The 17,927-nt window shown below is 33.0% G+C and overlaps 1 protein-coding gene across 4 annotated transcripts in view; it reads right to left on the reverse strand.

Moving 5' to 3' along the window:
- The window catches only part of LOC123552794 (uncharacterized), an 87,088-nt gene that overhangs the window by 8,786 nt on the left and 60,375 nt on the right, over positions 1-17,927 (reverse strand). The window contains exon 1 of one of the 4 annotated variants that reach the window (XM_053540872.1): positions 9,609-10,030. The exons of the other annotated variants lie outside the window; for them this stretch is intronic. Coding sequence (XP_053396847.1) covers positions 9,609-9,834 — 226 coding nt within the window. The 5' untranslated portion in view covers positions 9,835-10,030. Of the gene's footprint in view, positions 1-9,608; positions 10,031-17,927 lie in introns of those variants that run through there. 4 annotated transcript variants of the gene reach the window in all.

Raw genomic sequence — 17,927 nt, forward strand, 5'->3', positions numbered from 1 at the left:
CTTTGATATTTAGTATGAAGCATTGCCTTGTGGTCCTCTAGCAAGATTGTTCAAATTATTACCCTGGGGTGAAAAGAGGCCCAGCCCTGGGGTACAAAGTTTAACATTGACTTATATAGGAAAAATCTTTTTGTCTGAAGATCAAAAGTCTAGGCTTTTGATATTTGGTACGTTGCATTGCCTAGTAGTCCTCTACCAAATTTGTTCAAATTATGCCCCTAGGGTGAAGAGGCCCTTCCCCGGGGTCACATAGTTATTATATGATTTATATAGGAAAACATACTTAAAAAATTATCTGATCCTATTTCCTAGACTGTTTAATTATAACTTCTGATGACCCCAAGTAATATGATGTCACTTGACTGTGACCTTGACCTGCTGACCTACTTTCTTGGTTTTTAGGATACAGCCTTGAAATTTGGATGGCATACACAGTTTTGCACACCGATCTTAAAACTGACTTTCATTGACCATGAATGTGACCTACTGACTTTCTTAATATTTTAGCATCAGTTTGACATTTGAAACATGTAGCTCATATTACTCAGGTGAGCGATTCAGGGTCATCATGACCCTCGTGTTTAAAATTAGGTGTATCAAATATTCTTTGTGTGTATTTTTTCAATCCTATAACTTAAAAAGACAAAAACATATTTAAAGAAATATTTAAATATAACAGTACTGCAAATATTGTCCGCAATGATATCTTTAAATATGTCGCTAAACCTTAAGTAGGCGTCCCGAACTTTTACCAGTGAACACCCCTTTGAATAATAAATGTTTTGTTTAAAATATTTCTAGACTTTTACTGCATTATTTTAGACATCTGAACATATAGGCAGCAGATTTTTTTTCTGTTCATCATTTGGTTCATTAAATTATGTCATCTTGTGGGTTTTAACTTTTTATCAACTGCCGACGTTTTAGAATATCAATTCATGATTTGATCTTAACAAAACACTCATCTTTTCAATGCTCTTTAAAATGCTTTTGTAGCGATTTTGAGAACACTTCTTCAAAATGTAATTCATTAAAACATTTCAGATTGTGAAATTTGATACAGTCCTTATACATCTATGACAACATATTGAAGCGTTTATATTTTGAGAGAAAATATTGCCTGTAACTGGATTTATTTGATATTTGAGCCGTGCCATGAGAAAACCAACATAGTGGGTTTGCGACTAGCATGGATCCAGACCAGCCTGCGCATCCGCGCAGTCTGGTCAGGATCCATGCTGTTCGCTTACGGTTTCTCTAATTGCAATAGGCTTTGAAAGCGAACAGCATGGATCCTGACCAGACTGCGCGGATGCACAGGCTGGTCTGGATCCATGCTGGTCGCAAACCCACTATGTTGGTTTTCTCATGGCACGGCTCATTTATTGAATGGATATATACCACTATAATCAAATTTTAAAGCCATTAAATATTGCGCTCATTCTCTGGAGTCGCATGAAAGAAATACAAGATTGCTATCGAGTAAAGTTTGCTTAAATTCAAAACAGTTTATAACATTTTCATAACTTCGGATTGACAGTTCTCTAAATCTCTGAACGTATGTTTGTTTTTCCCCCAATGTTCTTCTGTCAGAAACAATAATTTCCCTAAAATTATATTCAATGGTATCTTATTTACATTGTATGATTCATTTTCAAATTCGCTGATAAGAGAATAAAACAATCATGTCTAATTGTGTTTGTTGTCCAATTGTTTTTGATTTTTACAGAGGCAAATCTGTATTTTATGTTGAGAAAATGTTGTCAAATAAAACACGTATTAAGCAATCAATGCCTTGGTGAAATTAACATCACTTTGCCATTTTGTTCTTGAATAAAACACTTGTTGAATAATTAATGACTTTGCGTTGTGTATCGTTGATTGATCACGACTCAGCGTTCAGATGCAAATGAATCAAAACACGGGGGTGTAAGGTCGTGTTGTTAAATATACAAACATTTGTTTGATGAACCGTTGTATGTAAGACGATATACTACAAGAAGGCATTGTTTATAGTAGACCAAATTCTAACTTATTAAATAAAACATAATGCTAAACTTCATTAGTCGGTGTAGTTATAAAGCGAACAGTGTCATGTGGCTATCTGACGTCAAAAATGACGTCATGATATTCTCCTATAGATCCAAACTCCAACGAAGTGATCTCCCTTGCCTCTTCGCTCATTGATCACTGCCAACACAACATTCACGTGACCATTGTTCATCACGTGATGATCGATTTAAAAATAAACATATATATTAATATGATATACCAAACTTTTGACAATAACATATCTTAGCCAGCAGGAAAATATTCAAAAGCCTCTATCTGTTTCGGCTTTGGTCAATGGCGTCAAAGATTAACGTCTACATACTCGATTGTTTACTTTCAGTTTCGTTTCAGGATAGTTACCGGTCGTGTAAATAAATACCAATTTTCAATCAGAATCATTTTTTTTTTTATTATGGAACATTCGCCTGTGCTAAAAGAAGTGTAAACTTCGAAAACATTAGGGAAAAAATAACTATATAATTATATAACTAAAAGAAGTCCACTTAGCTGAATTTTAGATAAAAACATTGTGTTGGCAGTGATCAATGAGCGAAGCGGCAAGGGAGATCACTGCGTCGGAGTTTGCTAATGATCCGCGCGTATAACGCTGTGTATCGCAGAGTTCTCAGCGTTTGACTTCTTAACTATTAAACTGACAAAAAAAAAAAACAACAAAAAAACATCAGTCCAGCCATGTTTTCATCTTGGTAAAAAACAAAACAAAAAAAAAAAAAAAAAAAAAACAAGATCAGTCCAGCCATGTTTTCATCTTGGCAAAACATAATCACAGTGTGTTTAAGATATTTATAACAGTCAAATATCAATCAATTTCTTTTTATTTTGATGGTTGACATTTGAGCTGATACGTCTATGTGTTTTCAGAACATCTATATAAGGAAAATTTGCTAAGCTTTATGATTTTGAATTGTCAAAGCTAGAATCTACATCCATATTCATAAGCTCTAAAGTAACTGAGTATATTGATTTCGAAGTTAATCGCAATCTAAAGTAAGCAAATTTAACCCTTACTATGCTGGGCACGACTAATTCTGCCTTTGCAACCAGTGTAGATCATGATCAGCCTGCATATTCATGCAGTCTGATCATCATCTGCACTGTTCGCTATTCAGCCAGTATCTTTTTGGTAAGCACCCCTTTTAACAGTTTATGGTACTGTCCAAATTGGAAGATGGACCAGTTCATTATAGAAATCTAGCAGGGTAAGGTAAGCGTCAGAAATTAGAATTTCTTTTCACGGCGGTGTAATACGCAGTGGAACAACTTATATGCATGTTACATGACTCGTTACTGGAGATATTCTACGAAAATTCTCTCTCTTTCTCAGATATTTGTTGGAAAGTGCGTGTTTTCTTTACTTAGTAAGATCGAAATCAGTTTAATGTTCCTACATATTTAATAAAACCAATACACTACAACTTCATTCATTGATCTTTTGTGATAAGACAAATAAAATGTAAACGATTCTCAACAATTCTGGGAGGAGTTAAAGGTGTCAACTAAGAACTTAACATTAGAAAGCTTTCATACAATTTTGTTGAAATTCCTATAAATGCTACCTGGGTCTCAAATAGATGTCAAAGTTCAGTTTTGACTAACGTGAAATGATATTTAAACTTTAGTCTGCTGCTTGCAAGCGATGCTGCCTTTGCGACCAGTGCAGACCAAGATCAGCCTGCACATCTGTGCCGTCTGATCATGGTCTGCACTGTTCGCCATTCAGTCAGTAAATGTTCAGTAAAAAACCCTGTGAATAATAAACGGTACTACCCAAATTGAATAATGGATCAATCCATTTTAGAAATATAGCAGGGTAAGGGTTAAATGAAACAGAACAAATCTTTTCCCATCACCATTAACACAGCATACAAATGAGCCGTGCCATGAGAAAACCAACATAGTGGCTTTGCGACCAGCTTGGATCCAGACCAGCTTGCGCATCCGCGCACTCTGGTCAGGATCCATGCTATTCACTAACGGTTTCTCTAATTACAATAGGCTTTGAAAGCGAACAGCATGGATCCTGACCAGACTGCGCGGATGCTGGATCCATGCTGGTCGCAAAGCCACTATGTTGGTTTTCTCATAGTGCGGCTCATTAATGAATTTAACAGACGGAGAAGGAAACAAAAGCATTTTAACATAGTTACCTTATAGAAGTAACATTGTTATATCTAAACAACTGAATCTCCATTATTACTTAACATATATTTTTAAAACTGTTACATCTGTTAATGTTGCTAATACATAGGTCAATCTTGATATCAGTAAGTGTTCATTTCTTTCCCAGCATGTCCGAAGCCATTCATTTGACAATCATTACAAACACCACACTGTATAATCATTATACATGACATATTCGAATCTCCATGGAGTTTCTATGCAGGATTTGTCACAAATTGGTTCGAAGCTAAAGTAACTAACTCATCAATGAAGTCCAGTAACATGTAAGTGGTAATCCTTCAGTATTATAATACTACAGCATCTCACAAATATATGAGCCGCGCCACGTGAAAACCAACATAGTGGGTTTGCGACCAGCATGGATCCAGACCAACCATACTGTTCGCTTTCAAAGCCTATTGCTATTAGAGAAACTGTTAGCGAACAGCATGGATCCTGACCAGACTGCGCGGATGCACAGGCTGGTCTGGATCCATGCTGGTCGCAAACCCACTATGTTGGTTTTCCCATGGCATGGCTCATCTTCTGAAATCATAGTTTTTCAAAAGCATATTAAAGTGTCCATAAGTTAAAATTAACTAAAATGTGAAATTCACATCTAAATCCACAGCAGAAATATAGTATGAGACTTGTAGAGTAGGTGGTAAAACTGTACGCATTGAGATATCTTTTAGACAATTTACAACCAAGCATTAATTATGTAGGTTTTTGAGCGTGAAACTCCTACTGGACTATTATCCTTTGGCTGGCCATGCTTAAATTCATACAACATAATACAAATGTCAATACACATTTACATATAATCGCTCATAGATCTTGTATCGCAGTTAATGATTTCCAGTGCACAAATCGTTTTAAATATATCAGGCTCACAGTGCTATATATGAACGTGGTTGGAAAACTGGACACTAAATGTAATGGTTGATTGAAATCGGAAACTTCCAATGGTGTATTCACATAGGGCTCGCTCTCCAAAATGATTTTTTTTACCTATATCATTTGTTTTCCCATGCCAAAAAGGGGTATAATATGTGCCGTATCGTGACAAAAAAAAAAAAAAAAAAAAAAAAAAAAAAAAAAAGCAAAACAAAAAACAAACAAACAAACTGAGAGTTATACTTTTTATTTGAAAATTGGAAATTTATAAGATAAATAATAAAAAAATTTCAAGAAATAATTGATATGCTAATATTTTTAGAGAATTGTTAGGAAGATGTTTTAACACTTGTTAGATGGACTTGGTTGCTTCATGAGGCGTTTTTTGTCTTACAAACCCAGAAAAATGAATTCTTAACCAAGCTCAACATTTCAGAAAAAAGCAACTTCATATCAAATAGCGACCGTAAACTATTTTTTTTTTTTTGAAAGTTTTTAATAGAAATAAGTAGGAGTTGGATTAACTGTACTTTTCTGTTTCCTGTTTGTTCATAAATCAAATGGGGTGATATAGCGTGAGTATCAGCACGCAGGACGAGTTGTATTAAATATTCATGACAAAAGCAATACAATGATACTCTTTAGTACAACAAGAATGAGATTTTTCCTGATATCATCTATACAATTGTCGTCGGAAAATAGTTGATTCACATCAGCGAAACAGTCCCGTGTCTTCTTTTTAGATAAATAGATAGATTCTAAAAAATGTCCATGTCGTTTAAGCATTTTGATTCAATCAATTTACATGAATTTAAAAAAATACAAAGTGGAAATAGATAGATAAATGCAGAGGGCAAAAGATTAAAAGCTTTTCTGTTCTTCCTGACTGAGACAATTTCGGATACTAACATTATTTGAGCCACATCATGAGAAAACCAACATAGTGCGTTTGCGACCAGCATGGATCCGGACCAGCCTGCGCATCCGCGCAGTCAGGTCAGAATCCATGCTGTTCGCTTTCAAAGCCTATTGCAATTAGAGAAACCGTTAGCGAACAGCATGGATCCTGACCCTTTCAAAGCATGTTGCAATTAGAGAAACCGTTAGCGAACTGCGCGGATTCGCAGGCTGGTCTGGATCCAAGCTGGTCGCAAACGCACTATGTTGGTTTTCATGGTACGGCTCAAAAAGAACATAAAGCATTTGTAACTGACAATGTTAGACTGTAACTGTATCCCGTGCAACATCTTTTTGGATACATATTTCTTCCAAACACCATGTGAAGTGTCATGATAAACTTTGAAGACTTATATGAACTTATTCTATATACTTATATTACCGGTACACCTGTCAGCCTTTCTGCCGTTACCATAAACAGGAAAACTATTTCACTAACTTTTCACTATCGTTATTTAGATTTAGTTTGAATATCTTATCCTAATCTAAAGGAACTACTGCGACAAGGTATACCAAAACATGACATATATGCAGATTTAATTAAAATTCTTCATAAGATTATGGGTCGTTGGAATTGTCCAACTGTATATGGTCAAAGTCATGAAATGTGTCATTAAAAGACGTAATGACCCGACTGTTCTGAGGCACATCGCAGTTTTAGTGTTTAGCCCTTTAGAGTTTGACGCTACGCCTTTCGTTTTAATTAAGTTTCACGGCACAGGTGAAAGATTAAGGAAGACACTTAATAAAGCTCACCGGAACTGAACTGCTTTGATACTTTCCTTCTGGCCTATTGCGGCTTCCCCTAGATACATACGTTCAGGGCTCGTTAAGTTTTCTAATAACAATTATTTACAGAAACATTTTCGTGTTTTAAAATGTTCCGTGTGTTTTGCTAGCATAGCTTGTGTTAGTGATGCACCTGGTGGGGATAACCCTCATTTACACTGCCCTGTGACTTTAGAACATGATATTGGTTAAGAATGTAGTTTGCTGCGCACCAGTAACCAACGCACCAATGACCAATAAAAACATTATACCATGGTGTTTGTTGCAACTGACCGTTCCATGGCGATGCTTCATTGTGTTACTCTATGTTTTCTTTGGTCCACATTGTCCACATGTATATTTTTTTTTCTACGTAATTTTGTGTATATTATAAAAATGAAAAGGACTTTAGATATATAGCTGTATTTAGTAAAAGAGAGTATAAGCCCACCTAAAAACAGAAACAAAGTATGAGACAGTTAAGTTTCTGCAAAGAAATAGAATTTATATGCTCCATATGCTCAAATGTGCAAAGTTAAAAATAATTATATTACTTTTCAAATGTTAAGATGGACGTAAATGCAGGAGCAATGTCAGCAACAGCTTACAGTTGAGCAAACATTACAACCAAAACATTATAATTTTCATTACTTGTTATGATGAGTGGCTTGAACATATGTGACTTTATATATCCTTGTAAAATGTGTAATTAGCGAAGTCTGTCCAATTTGAAATGTGATTTTCATATCAATATATATCCTACTATAGGATGTTCCTTTATGTTGGGTGCGTTCTAGGAGCGGAGCAATTTCTATTGTACTTTTGTGTCATTCATTTTTATGAGTTGGATTACGTTTTTCATTTCAAATCTGATAAATTATTTGTCGTTTTGATATATTTGTTCAGATAAAATAACTTCAATTCCACATTAGGCTGTACGGAAATCTATTTGTAATTTTGGAAAATGAAAATCGGAAATAAGAACTAATTGAATTTAGAAACTTAAGGAAGGTGTTTCTTTTATTGTAAGTAATGGTCTTGTGAACAGAAATATGTGTTGATATTCGATATTTGATATTAACAAAATGAAATCTTAAACAACAATTTGTACAACACAAATTGGAACAGTTTTGAATATGAATAATTGCGCTAGTCAAAATCAGAAATCAGGTAATCTTAAATGCTAGTTTATGATATTATAACTACAGAAAATGATTGCAGAGAGAAATTTATAATTTTATATATATATACACATGTCAAACAAACGTTGTTCTTATTGTCTTTCGTGATGAGGCGACCTATAATTTGAAAATACAGATCTAAAGGTTGGTACATATACAATTCAGATATGGCCAAAATAAATGTTATTGGGAGTATCATGAAATTATACTGATCATATCACTGTACTAAGAGAAATTGATAATTATCATACAGGGTTGAAAAGGTAGGTATTACTTTTGCCAACAAAAGTTGTTTTCTAATTATCAAAATGAAATAAAACAATAAAACAAAATGAAAACTGATTTCTTTTATTTGTATAGTTAATGTATTTCTATTATCCTTTTTGACATAAAATATGTTTAATCCTTGTTTACTGAGTCCTAGAAACATGCAGCAAGTATTTCTGATTTGGATTCTATTCAAACTTGTATTACATAATGTTCTCATTGTAACCATTTGGATAGCATTTATTTCAAACCAGTTTGTACACTTTACTCAACAGGCATATTCGTAGATTTCGATATAATAGACTGATTGTTCTTTAACTGAATAAAACAGTCGAACAATCATCATCACGAATGTGTTAATGTTCTATATTTTGATTCTGATGAGAAAATATTCTGGACTTGTTCGATCTGGGAAACAAAGTTATTTATTAGATTTGCCCTATAATTACTACCGCATCGTGTGACCATAATAAAAGGAAATAACATTAAACAATAAGACGTTTCCTTGCTATGGTGATGTTGAGGATGTTGTTCTTACAAAAGGTTTGAGGATAAAGGGCGGCATAGTTGTTTTTCATGTGAATTTCATGAAATCATTCCTATTATTAATTGCAGTAATGTCAGATTGCAGGTGGACAACTTAAGGCTTTTTCTTAAATATTGCATTTATATGATATCAAAGTAAAATCAACGACAAAGACTTAACAGGAATAGCTACGTTCCAAAAAAAACGGTAAAGGATTTGAATACATGTGTATGTGGTTCTTTAGATGTTCTTTTGTATGTTTCTGCACAAGCATTTTGTTCATTTACTGTTCGTGCCTTTTGTCACCAATACGTATGTAAGGGATTAGCGGGGATAGCTTTTTATTTTATTTTTAACTATCCTTTTACTTATAAAACATTGAAAACATGTGCTCTGCCCGAGAGGACTCTAGTGTATGAAGTGAAGTCAGTGAGTTCGATTTTACGGCGAATCGACATAAAAAGATCATATCTCGCCGAATATTTAGTGCTACATCACAAACATTTAATTAGCAAAGACCTAGAAAGATATCTGCATATGACAAACATTCTCTGGTATCTGTTGCGTTTAGCAAAATGAAGATATAAAGCAAAGACCTTTCAAATCGCATGAGTAAACGGGACAATTTTCCTGTATGACAAATTGACAATTGTGACATTTATATTAGAATGAACTAAAACCGTTAACAAAATGCGACATTCCATATCAATGCAGGCGTAAGAAACTATGAGAAGCTGATGCAACTTCAATAAACATGAAAGACAATATGACAGACTTACTTTCAGGATCTAAAGATTTTAATAAAATTCCCTCCAAAAATGTCTTTTGGCGAATATTTGCACGCGCCTGTTGCTTCCAGTCACGACGTAAATGCTCTTCGTTCTTATAAAATCGAAACCTCCCTTGAATTTCTCGACTTGATATGTAGGTCATGATTTGTACAGAAACGTCATGCGAAGATTTTTCGTATTCCTGATTTCGATTGTCAAGAAATACACACTTCATGTATACTGGCTTATTCAATTATTTTCCAACAGTACATAAACGCTGATGTGTTGTTAATTCAAACATAGATAAGTAATTTAGTGCCTTTATCAAATACGCTTGCCGTACTGAGTATATTTTTTCTAGTACACAATTTGAAAAGGATAAAGGTTAAAATACTTTATCAAAATATACAAAAAAATCCTGAAAACTAACATGACATTTTCACTTGCAAATTTATCTTCAGTTAAAACGTCCTCAATATAAAACAAAACACAGATAAATTATCCTAAAAATGTCACACACTGCTTTTACAGAAATAATTTCACGGAAGAACCACATTTGCTTGCGAAAGAACGAAATCTGCCACCAGTATTTTCCAATATTCCTTGATTATTCTGTGATGTCCCATGATGTTGTATATACAGTGAGTATCAATCGGATGATGTAGAACGCTATTGTACTGAGGAAACCTCCATTATAAACTATTGGTTGTTTATCTACTGCTTTCTAGAGCATTTGAATTCGCCACTTGTTTTGCTAATGATTTATATTCCTCTCAACAAGCCAAGGTAATAGTAAGAATTTTTCAGCTAGCATTCTAAGATCAGACTATATTTAAGGCATTTTCCCTCATCTAAGATCTAGCTTCACCACGTATAAACTGGTGTACTGAATAACAATTTCCAGGTAATTTTCGTTTATATAATATCCAAACAGATTATATATATATTACAAAAACAATACAAGCATTCTGAAAATTTGCTTAAAGGCTGCAATAAGCATGCGGAATTAAGACAGTACTATCAATATATGCCCAGCAGTTAGAATTTTAGCTAAAAAAAATGACAATAAAAAGAGTAGAAGACTCATATCATAACACACCGAATACAATATATCTGCATAGGTGACAGACGGAGAGTATCTGCACAACTCTATGATTTAAAGAAGGTATTTAAAACTATTAAATAATTATGAATATCAGTTTTCAAACTTACATTTGTTAACATGTATACTGAAATACTGAAGAAAAGCCCATTTTGACAAAAAAAACAAAAAAAAAAACAACAACAACAAAAAATCTTTTTTGGAATAGTAGCAATTATTAACGAATTTATTGAATAAATGCCACAGGTACCAATACATGTATATTATTGTCAATCTATGGTATCAAAATCTTGAGAAAACATTCATTGTCAGAAATTCTTTATTTTATGTGAGAGAGAACCGTAAGAATAAACAAAAATATCTTTGAATATTTTACGCTTGAATATTTATTAGACTGGCAGTTAAAAAAGTGCCCCATGTGGTTCTGGGACGATCGGTGTATGAAAAGAATTGGAACCCCTGTCTTACCCTTGCATGATCGAAAGAGGCGACTAATAGGGTCTTAACACTTGGTTTTGCTGTAACTCTGAGATTCCTGCTTGTATGCAAATTTTGATTCCATACCTCATGTTTTTATTTCGATGTAAATTGGATATAAAACCAAAATTTGTAGTCCTGTTTGGCGCCATATAACCTATACTGTGTTGGTGTGCCGTAAAACCCAAATAAAAAAAATAAAGTTAAAAAAGTTGTTATAGCATAAGACTATGCAGACAAGCAGGCAAGAGCAAGTGAAATAATGTACCCAAATTTACCATTTTGAAAATGTGATAAAATATCTCCGCAAGCGTGAAATATGGAACAAAAAGGAGTAGAAATACAAGTGAACTAATTTCATAATTTCTATAATTATAAGTTTGCCACAGTATTTTCAAAGTAAAAAATAAATATTTAATAAATGATCGCTGACATAGTTTTACAGGCGAAACAGTATTAACAATCATTTGCACCAATACAATAAAGTCAATATATTTTAAACTTACAATATAGCTGGTTTTCTTTCTTTTACATTGTTTTATTATTTTGTTATAACCTATTTATACTACCTTACTTTTTTCAGAGCTGACTTATTTGTAGTTGTACAATTTTTACAGCAAATTTTATGACCTGCATCTTCAATCGTCTATGCATTCATGGCATTTTCCGTCAGATAAACTAAATTATTAATAAGAATTGCCACATTATTCCTACCGTACTGTATACTCATTTCAGTGAAAAATGTCTTTGTTCATTATTATGTTACATACTTTCGTCTTTCTCTACAAGCTTGTTAATCCTCGTATTGTAATTAACAAGAGCTTGTTCCTGTGGGAACTGAACTTATTTTACCATTAACTGTGATAACACATAGCATTGTACGATGTTATAACACTATAATGATTATATTGCTGAAACATTTGCGGCATACCGTGCATTGTTATAACTAGAAAAAATTATAACTGCTACGCACTAACAATAGCACATTCAGAACAGTTTCAACATTACATTGCAAGGTCTGTTATGAAATGGAGAAATAGTTTTTCAATGATATAATATGAACATAAAGAGACCCTTTATATTCATACAGATATTGAGAATCTGACTTTCTCAATGAGATGTAATTGGGACAGTGCTTCATTAAGAGACCCTATATATTTATACAGATATTGAGAATCTGACTTTCTCAATGAGATGTAATTGGGGCAGTGCATCTTTATGCAGCTATTCAGTCATTGAAGTCTTTGGAATAATTACGGAGGAAACTTCGAGACAGTACATATTAGTGTCATGTTGACAATTCCAAAATTATAAGTTGTTGTGACTGCATAATAATGTACAATTAACAGAAATGCTTGATCAATAATGTAGAGTACATACGTTTGTTTCAAAATGAAAGATCAAAATATCTTCTAATAGATTACCATTAAATGGAGTGAGAAACTGTAAACAATTGTACCATGACACTTTTTATGACCTAGTTTCATTTAACGTTACCTAGTATATGGTTTTGCTTAGTTTTTCTTGAAACAAAGGTTCTGACCATGACTTGTGTAAATAGGGTAAATCATTCAGTTCTTCTTTTCAGTTTTTGATTTGATCTAGTAGTCTAGTCCTAGTATTTTACTCATTTGACCAAAATGTACTTAGGATATTAAACAGGCAAAATCTCATGACGATGAATTGGAAAATGTGACCTCTAGAGTGTATACAAGGGTTTTCTATAATTTATCACTGAAACATAGCTTTTGACATCAAGTTACCACCATTTCAAATTACCTTAGACCATAAAGTGACAAACTACTTTGATGAAAAAGGAATTGTAGCTTTTACGGTGAAACACAAGGTTTTCTATAATTTGACGTAGTGACCTTGTTTTTAAACTCAAGTAACAGTTTTTTTTATCTAATCTAGATTTTATAAGGATAAAATATTTTAGAAAAGATTTTTGTAAAGCAAAAGAAATATGGCCTATACAGTGTTACCAATGTGTGTTTATCATTGGACATGGCGAAAATGTGTTGACCAAGATGATCCAACTTCAAAGCCCGCCGATATTTTACTACAGGAAACATTTTATAACGATCAATATTTATAAATTTAGGCAATGTGATTTTAATACTGTTAACAGTAAAATCGTTATAGACGAATGACGACGGACGAAGAAGAGCCTTGGGCACGTGAGCATCACAATAGCTCACGTTAAGCTCAGTGAGTGCTCAAGAGTGCTCACACAAGAATGCCCAAGTGTGCCCATTTTAGTAATACAAAAATGAATTTGTCTGAACTCTGTGTCTTAAAGTAATAAAATTGGTAAACATAATTTGATTTGTTTTCTCTTGAATTGATTCTCTTGAGAAGCAATGTCTAGATTTAATGTCAGATGCGCTTTTACCAATATACAACGGGGAATAAAAGCCATTACCTAATATAAGTAAATATCTCAAGCTATCAGTAAAGTTCAGAAAAAATTACTAGCATTTTATGATCTAAAATATCCTAAATTTCATTTGCCGAAACCGCTTATCATCTTTCAAAATATTTTCATGATTAATGCTCAGTGGGTTTTCTCCCTTAAATATGAAATTCTAAAAATAGAATGGAAGTTAATTATTGTTACTTTCAAACATTAAATATGTTTTAATATTTGTTATAAAATATAAATATTTGTTACTTATTCATAAACCTGAACCCACATAACAAAGTTATTGACTCTTGAGCCATTTAATATGATGTGATATTCACCGGAAGTGGGCAATTCCGGTGAATATCACATCATATCCAATGGCTCAAGAGTCAATAATTGTATAATGTTACATTTTTTGACTCGTTACTTAATATCTAAAGTTTCATATCAATGAACAAGTAAAATGAGTATTCTGCATAGTTAACAATTTTAAAAGCACTTGAAAACAAAACAAACAATGAACTTTAGGCGAATTTTATGTCTCTCTCAATTTTATATAAAAAAAAAAACAAAAAAAAAACCCAAAAAACAATGCATCAAAATACATGTAAGAACGGCAAATTGTAATTATTCTATCTGAAGTAAATGTCACTTTGGCTTTCCTTTCCTCCGATTTCACGATATGCATTTCTGCAAATGATTTGTTTGTTTGTTTGTTTTGGGATTTAACGCCGTTTTTCAGCAGTATTTCAGTCATGTAACGGCGGGCAGTTAACCTAACCAGTGTTCCTGGATTCTGTACCAGTACAAACCTGTTCTCCGCAAGTTACTGCCAACTTCCCCACATGAAACAGATTTTAACCAAAGAATTTAACAATGTTCGTAGAGCGTTTATTACATCTGCTATGTTCGTAAAACGTTCATTACATCTGCACTCAACAGGTGTGAAAAAGATGCAACAGTAAGTAAGTTAACCATTCTTTGAGAAGGTTAATACGAAACTGCAGATTAATGAAGAATTACAATTGCTGTTAGAAGTGTAAAGAAAAGAAATTATTATTTACAACAGGAATACAAACATTAATAACATGTAAGTAAAAGAATTTTGTATGAACCTTTTCACGGAATCTCTTTGGAATCTGTGTTAAACGAAAATTAATGCAAACCTGAAATACGAAATACATTATTACTAATTCTGTTTATGATAAAGAAAAAACAACTTTAGCAAAAATAACACAAAAGTACGCCCGCTTTACGACATTTCAATATTGTAAATCAGCTAATTTCTAATTTCTTTATTAACAATATTGATACAGCTTAACATTAAGCAATATCTTTATAGTTTGCTATGGAGATGACTATAAATTAATTATATTTAATATATCTAATGGACCTCTCTGACAAGAATTAAATATATGTAATTGACCTGTAACCCCACTATTAGAAATTCTAGAATTTCTTGCAGACGACATTCATTCCGTTTTGAAAAATATATTTTACGTGATAGTTAAGGTTCCTGGTACAAATAATGATTCCCCTTTTAACCTTTATTCTGCTAAATTTCTAAAATGGACTGGTCCATCATTTAATTTGGGCAATATCATTTATTGTTCGAAGGGGTTACAGTATATACCATGATCAGACTGATCGATCGGACTGATGAGTAGGCTGATCTTGGTCTGCACTGTTCGCAAAGGCAGAATTATTTGCCGCCAGCAGGTTAATAATCTAAAAGACAACTAGTCAACGGAAAAAAACTTTACCCACTCACTAAACACATATGTTACTTTACATGCAGAAAATGATATCTACAAATAGTATGCTTCCAAGTAGCATATTACTATATTTATTTCGTTATGAAATATTGATTAAATTTATTGCATGAAATCTGAGTTTATTTTCCCTTTAATGATACATTATAATATCTGAATGTACTTGGTAGGTATTTTAAAAGGCGGACACAACGCTGTGTTTTTATAAAACAAGTCGTCACCAAGCACAAGTTTATTGTCAGCACCATGAACATTATTCGATTCATCTGAATGTTCTATCAGACAAACAGATCTGAACAGAACCAGTCATGATGTCCTTACTACCACGATGCATAATTATTGCAACTGGAAATCTCTCTTATCATCGTGTGAAACGATCTGGCTTCTCTTTGATGTCATGCTAATCATATTTTTGCTGTTTTTATGTCATGCCCATTTAGAGTAATGTAACACCAGCGTCATAAGGCCTAAAAATTCTTTGTTTCCGGGAACATGCTAAAAAAAAATAGGGTAGGTAGGTCGGAATTTTTTTTGGGTGTGTGTGTGGTGGGGGGGGGGTTTATTTTTATTAAGGGAGACTTTTCGGAAATTATTTTTGTGTCAAAAAATGAATACAAATAAAGAGGTGATGCCTTTAGAGCATCAGTAAGTTTATTTCAAACATCACTGGCCATGATTAAAGCATAAAATGTTCAGTTTTGCAACTTTTTTAAAAAAGTTGAAAAAAAATCTCCAAGGCCATAAAAACATTTAGGGTCGGGCCAAAAATTTTGGGTAAGTCGGGATACCGGGAAACAAACAGTTTTTTTTTACGCCTAAGACGATTTATTTCTTAAAATGATCACATTGGACAATTGTAATTTGGCTCACATTAAAAGTTCATAAATTGTATGTTCAGTTCTTAAGGCTGGAAACGAATTTCAGTGATCGGAAGAGATTTAAAATTTAGATGGCAATCTGCGAAACTTTGGAATCACAGAATGCAACAAAGCAATATAATTGGAGATTCGGTATGATTCTGTCCATTAGGGATAATAAAATGTGCAACATCCTCTAGCACCCGCTTAAGGTGTACTCCATGAACACTTGAGTCTATTATAACCTCACTTTCAAGACTTTAATCAAACTCCCTCTAAAATCTGTTGGCTAATATTTGCTTTTTGCTTCCATCGTCATGGCGTAATAATCTTCGATTTAATCATATTTCATTGCTAATATAAATCTAGAACATGCAATACATTATACATATAACACATTAAATCAAACACACATATGATGAAGATGATTAAAGTAAAAAGCAAATGGGTTGGGCCACAAGTTTTACCAACATTAATGACGCCCCCCCCCACCCCCTGAAATAAGTAATGTAACAAAATGATCAGAGTTGTGTTCAAGATAAATACATACTAAGTAAATGTTTTATATGCAATATTTTATATTTACTTTTGGGGAAAAACAAAAAGAAAAACTCAACAAAGATAAGCTATGAAATGGAATATCAAATTTAATTGATAAAAAAGGAAATGTATGTTTTTTTCGCTCTCCACGCCCCCGATGCAACAATGTTGATATGTAATATAAATATATTTGCTTGTTATCCCCTTAACACTTGTAAACGACAGCTACTTATGACTTAAATATTAGTCATTGCTAAATCGTTTCGCTTGCTTTATATAACTATGTACTTAACGAAAAATCATAGCGTTGACTTCATCTGTTAAATTATCCCAGCCAAAAAGCATTTTGTTGGTACTTAAGGGGTGATACTGTCGCGTGTTAAGAAACAATTGTCGACGCTGAAACGCAAAATTTGGACACTTAAAGAAATAATGTTCTGCATCTTCCTTAATATGTCCGCATTCACAGACTGAGTAAATAATCTTCGTTTCCAAGAAGAAGAAGAAGAAGAAGAAGAAGAAAAAAAAAAAAAAAAAAAAAAAAAAAAAAAAAAAAAAAAAAAAAAAAAAATAAAAAAAAAACAACACCGAAGTGGTTCAAAATGTCAAGAAATTAACATTTTATATAAAGATGCATTTGGATTTTCTTAACAAAATAACCTGCAAATATTTTGCTTACGGAAAACAACAAGAAATAAAATATCGAATCAAATTACAGCATGTTTTGTCTGGTTCCTTATTCCACAGGCTAGAACTGTTTCCAAAGATATTCTACGTCAAAAGAATCAACAAACAAACTGATGTGGTCATATCTAGCTGAGTAATATTCGTTTTTAAAACTATAAACGAGGTATTTCTTTTTTGTTTTTAGCTAATCATTGGACATAAATATGTACATGTAATGAACATATCATCCCACTACTTGTTGTATGCTTACTGGTAGATGTCTGAAGATTTTTTTGATGCTTTATGTTGTTATATTAAGAAATCAAACCCTATTATGTTGTATTTGCTTTCTGTCTATTGGTTTCCAGAACCCGATTTGCAATTAATATGCCTTTCTTTTTTCTCCAGCAGTACCTTTTACTATATAGTAGCATAGATCATTGACAAGCGCCTGATATATTGAACAGGGTATGATGATCCGTCTTTACATAATGTAAATTAACATAA

Source organism: Mercenaria mercenaria, chromosome 4 (genome assembly GCF_021730395.1).
Source record: "Mercenaria mercenaria strain notata chromosome 4, MADL_Memer_1, whole genome shotgun sequence".
NCBI lineage: Eukaryota > Metazoa > Mollusca > Bivalvia > Venerida > Veneridae > Mercenaria > Mercenaria mercenaria.